This window comes from Engraulis encrasicolus, chromosome 6, assembly GCF_034702125.1.
Source record: "Engraulis encrasicolus isolate BLACKSEA-1 chromosome 6, IST_EnEncr_1.0, whole genome shotgun sequence".
NCBI lineage: Eukaryota > Metazoa > Chordata > Actinopteri > Clupeiformes > Engraulidae > Engraulis > Engraulis encrasicolus.
This window is the reverse complement of record NC_085862.1, coordinates 56,380,082-56,384,373: the sequence shown is the minus strand read 5'-3', so window position 1 is coordinate 56,384,373 and position 4,292 is coordinate 56,380,082. Positions and strand designations below refer to the sequence as shown.

General features: G+C 45.6%; 1 protein-coding gene across 1 annotated transcript in view; it reads right to left on the bottom strand.

Moving 5' to 3' along the window:
- Window positions 1-2,160: 2,160 nt before the first annotated feature.
- The window catches only part of lurap1 (leucine rich adaptor protein 1), a 16,701-nt gene continuing 14,569 nt past the window's right edge, over window positions 2,161-4,292 (bottom strand). Inside the window, exon 2 of the mRNA XM_063202018.1 lies at window positions 2,161-4,292. This exon is cut by the window's right edge and continues 879 nt beyond it. Within this exon, the coding sequence (XP_063058088.1) occupies window positions 4,215-4,292 (78 nt within the window). The 3' untranslated portion in view covers window positions 2,161-4,214.

Genomic DNA, 4,292 nt, shown 5'->3' with positions numbered 1-4,292 from the left:
CAGCCTATCATGAGCTAAACTGTTGTGCTACGTATCAGTGTGGCATGCTATCAGGGTGGATTGCTAATTTATGCTATTGTACTAAACTGAAGCCAAATCAGAGCTCTCGTTTTGCTAGCAATAACCTTTCTAAGGGCTAATGCTCGCTAGCCAACAAGGTTCTCATATCTCAGAGAACAAAAGTCTCTCTGTTAGCCTCTGTTCAAGTGGAATGGGTGAATGGGGAGGAGAAGGCTGAGTTAAAAGCAGGAATCAGAAGTCTGGGAAGTGGGCCATGCAGGCATGCCAGAACGCCAGTTGATCTCAGAGTTCTAATGCTGCATCACTTCCTCCCACCGTTCCTTAATCCCGCGGTTCCCAAACTGGGGGTCGCGGAGGTACAGAAGAGGGGTCACGGACAAAAGGGACATTGGAGAAAAACAGGAAATCCACATCTTAACAGCTAACATAATTCCATAACCCCTGATGGAGTACTAACCAATTTAGCGTACGTAATACATATAATTGCCTCAGCTACAAATCGCAGACAATCAGCACATAGTAACAAAAAATGAAGAGCTCTTTTCCTAAATGAATTTTTCAAAAATATAAAAAAATATTTAAAGTTTTTTGTAAATGTTTTTCTCAATGTCAGTAAAATGTGTGCTTTGATGTTTGAGTTAGGTAAAATAACAGTAATCCAGTTCCAATTGCACTGATGTTCTCTTTAAAAGGCTTATTTATCTGCTGTATTTTGTAATATCTTCTCACAATGACGTGACATAATGGTCTCAGAATGGGCACTGAGCAGTTTCACATGCCTAGCACAGGTGCCATAACCATAAATAAACCATAGCCTATCAGTCTATGTTACAGATCCAAGTTTAAATCTCTGCAGGCCCATTTCACCGAATGCAAAGTTACATATGGTATCCATGTGTGTAAGATACGTACTGTAGGGCTGTGTGATAAACCTGCCACATTTGTCAGTCGTACCGCCCCCTCTCTCTCAGTGCTAACTGCCTATAACCGACTACAGCGGGTTGCACATCTGCAGGACTGGACTGGGACCACTAAAAAGTCCAGGCATTTTTGCATAGCACCAGGGCCGCTGACAGCTTTTGGTAAGTCCAGGACAAAGTCATCTGAAAGGGCCCCCTACCCAATACATACAATGCAATGGGGACCCAATTCTGGGCTCCTTATCTCCCTGGGCCCGGGACAACATACCCCTTTGTCCCCCCCTGTAGGCGGGCCTGCATAGCACCCACTAAAATTGTAGGCCACTCCATAAGGAAATACTTTGTACAACATACCCAACAGCATCAGTCCTTGAGGACTGTTGGCCCACTGGGAAATGCCTGCTATGCCAGATTACCAGTCCAGGCCGCTACATCTGCATTTCTGCTGTGAGCTGCACTTTTTAAACCATCAGAGAGGAGCAGTCCATTGTTGATGGACCGTGGGTCTCTAGAGGATGGTAGCAAGTACATTATGAGGAGATACTGTTAGTGTGGTGTGTGTGTGTGTGTGTGTGTGTGTGTGTGTGTGTGTGTGTGTGTGTGTGTGTGTGTGTGTGTGTGTGTGCATCTCTACTCTGCAATATACTTCCTATTGTTCTGTACCTTACTGGAATGAACAGCTGTGCTCAGCAAGTCTCTCCTGCAAACACACCACACACTCAGAGAGAGAGAGAGAGAGAGAGAGAGAGAGAGAGAGAGAGAGAGAGAGAGAGAGAGAGAGAGAGAGAGAGAGAGAGAGAGAGAGAGAGAGAGTCTCATGCACGCACGCACACTCACACACATAAACGTACACACAGACACATACTCCTATCCGTAGCCATAGAAACACTCTCCTTCCATGATTAACCTTTTGTGTGGGTGTGTGGGAAAACAAAATACACAGATGGGGGAGTGGGAGAAGGAGAGAGACAGTGAGATGGAGAGAGAGCGGGAGAGAGAGAGATTGAGAGAAAGAGAGAGAGGGAGAATGGGGGAGTGGGATAAGGGGAAGAGAGAGAGAGAGAGAGGGAGAGAGAGAGAGAGAGAGAGAGAGAGAGAGAGAGAGAGAGAGAGAGAGAGAGAGAGAGAAATGTAGATGGATATTGAGAGTAGGAGAAGGGGATGAGAGGAGGCGTGAAAGAACAACAAACAGTGGAGAAGAGAGACAGAGAGCCACGGGTGAAAAAAACGTCACCATCACCATCCTCACCGGCAGTCCAGTCCTGTCCACATGGCTGGCTGTGAGTCTTACCCCCACCAGCCAAGGGCCCAGATGATTATCTTCCCGCCAAAACGAATTCAAAGATATGAGATTATTTCATTTGTGTTTATTTGATTTTTATTTGTGTCTTATTTGGCCAATCACAGTGGGTTACATCACTTCCACTAGTGTTACTTACCTGACTCTTGCCATCTGATATGCTCTCGCATAGGAACGGCCCCGCGTGACGTAGCCGAACGCAGCCAGATTATGTAAATCAGGTTATAGTGTTACAGCTCAGTTTGTGCAGACAGTCATGCATTTCGTTTTAGCACTGTACACATACACATATGTCACACGCACGCACGCACGCACGCACGCGCACGTACATCACACACATAAAACACACGTGCATGCACGCGAGCACACACACACACATAAACACACACACGCACGCGCAAGCACACACACACACACACGGGTATTGCCATAGATTTTGATTATGTATAATTAATAGGCATTTACGGGAAAAGGAGCAGCCACACATATCCTAAGTGCATAATCAGAAGTAGATTCCACTGAGCGCAAGACAGTGCCACAGACTCTCGAGGATTGTACAAAGGGGGTTTCACACAAACACACACGCGTGCACACACACACACACACACACACACACACACACACACACACACACACACACACACACACGCACAAGAGACTAGGGACACTGCTCTGATAGGTGTTGTTAATACTCTTCTAGAAACTGTTTGACTACAAAAATACTTAGCCGTCACTTTGAACATAAGGGATTGTTTAAGCAAAATGCTTTGGTCCACTCTCTAACCATTGGTGATAGCCAAAATGGATTGATAAATTAAAATCCTGTGCAGCATATTCCAAATGACTTGGTTTTACTTGTCCAATTCAGCCAAGTGATTGGCTGGTTGAATGATCACCTGGTTAAATTAGACGGCTAAAACAAGGTCATTTGGAATATGTGGCCCTGGACTGTAAAGGAATGAATCTATTTTGCCCATCACTGCTAACCATGTGTTACACTACGCAGCAAGCAGCTCACCCAGAGACTCCTACAGGTAGAGCCTAACCAAAATGTCTCTTGAGGAAAAAGACCTAAAGACAGAACATTGTGTAGTGTTGATTCAACAATGCGGGAGTTGATAATAACACTCATAGGATCCTACTCCAAGTGCTTAATTAACACTGTGAAATGTATTGTGTATAGACTCTCTTTCAGCTACACATCTACCCATGAGTCTTTGGGTTGAGGAGCCTATTTGGAGCAATCAGAGCAGAAATAGACAATGCATAGGATAAAAGGGTATTCATTCATGTAGCTCGTCTCTGATTGGAGCTTTGACACTGACATCATCGTGGAGACTGTAAAGTGGCACATTTGGATCTGGATTCAGTCCAGGGGTGCATTTCTCGACAACATCGTTGCTAACCAAGGTAGGAACTTATTTGGTTGCGATACAATTTCCCATTGGAAACCAAGTAAGTTGCTAATTGGTTAGCAACGAGGCTTTCGAGAAATGGTTTCCAGAGACGTTAAAACAGCACATTCGGTTACATTGGAACACCCATGCAGGCACAGACATGTAAACACCTGGAACATTATTTTGGGGAGAAATTTAAAAACAAAGCTTGCTAGCCACCACCATAGGTCCAATTCAACACCTAATCTACTGGATATGGTACACTGTCCACATCCATCAGATCCACACCTGTCCCATACATGTCCACACCTGCCACTCTTCAACTAGGCCCAGGGATGACAGGAGCACTCTTTTAGAATAAGTTAAGTTCTTTTTTTTGGTGCGTGACTGACGCTTCGATGCACCTGCGTCTCCAAAGAAACATCCCTGGTCTATAGTCAATGAGAAGTAGTCCAGTCTTTCCTGATTCTCAAGTCCTCCACCGCGAGCACCACAGAGGCTGAAGTGCAGACATCGTTCTCCCCCTCCCACATCGCCACTCTGCAGTGACCTTTGCCCTGTCCCTGAACACAGGGGTCACAGGAAGGTGACGTCGTCCTGAGACTGCACCCAGCGCCAGTGAGCGTCGTACTCCAGGTGCATCCTGCCGTTCTG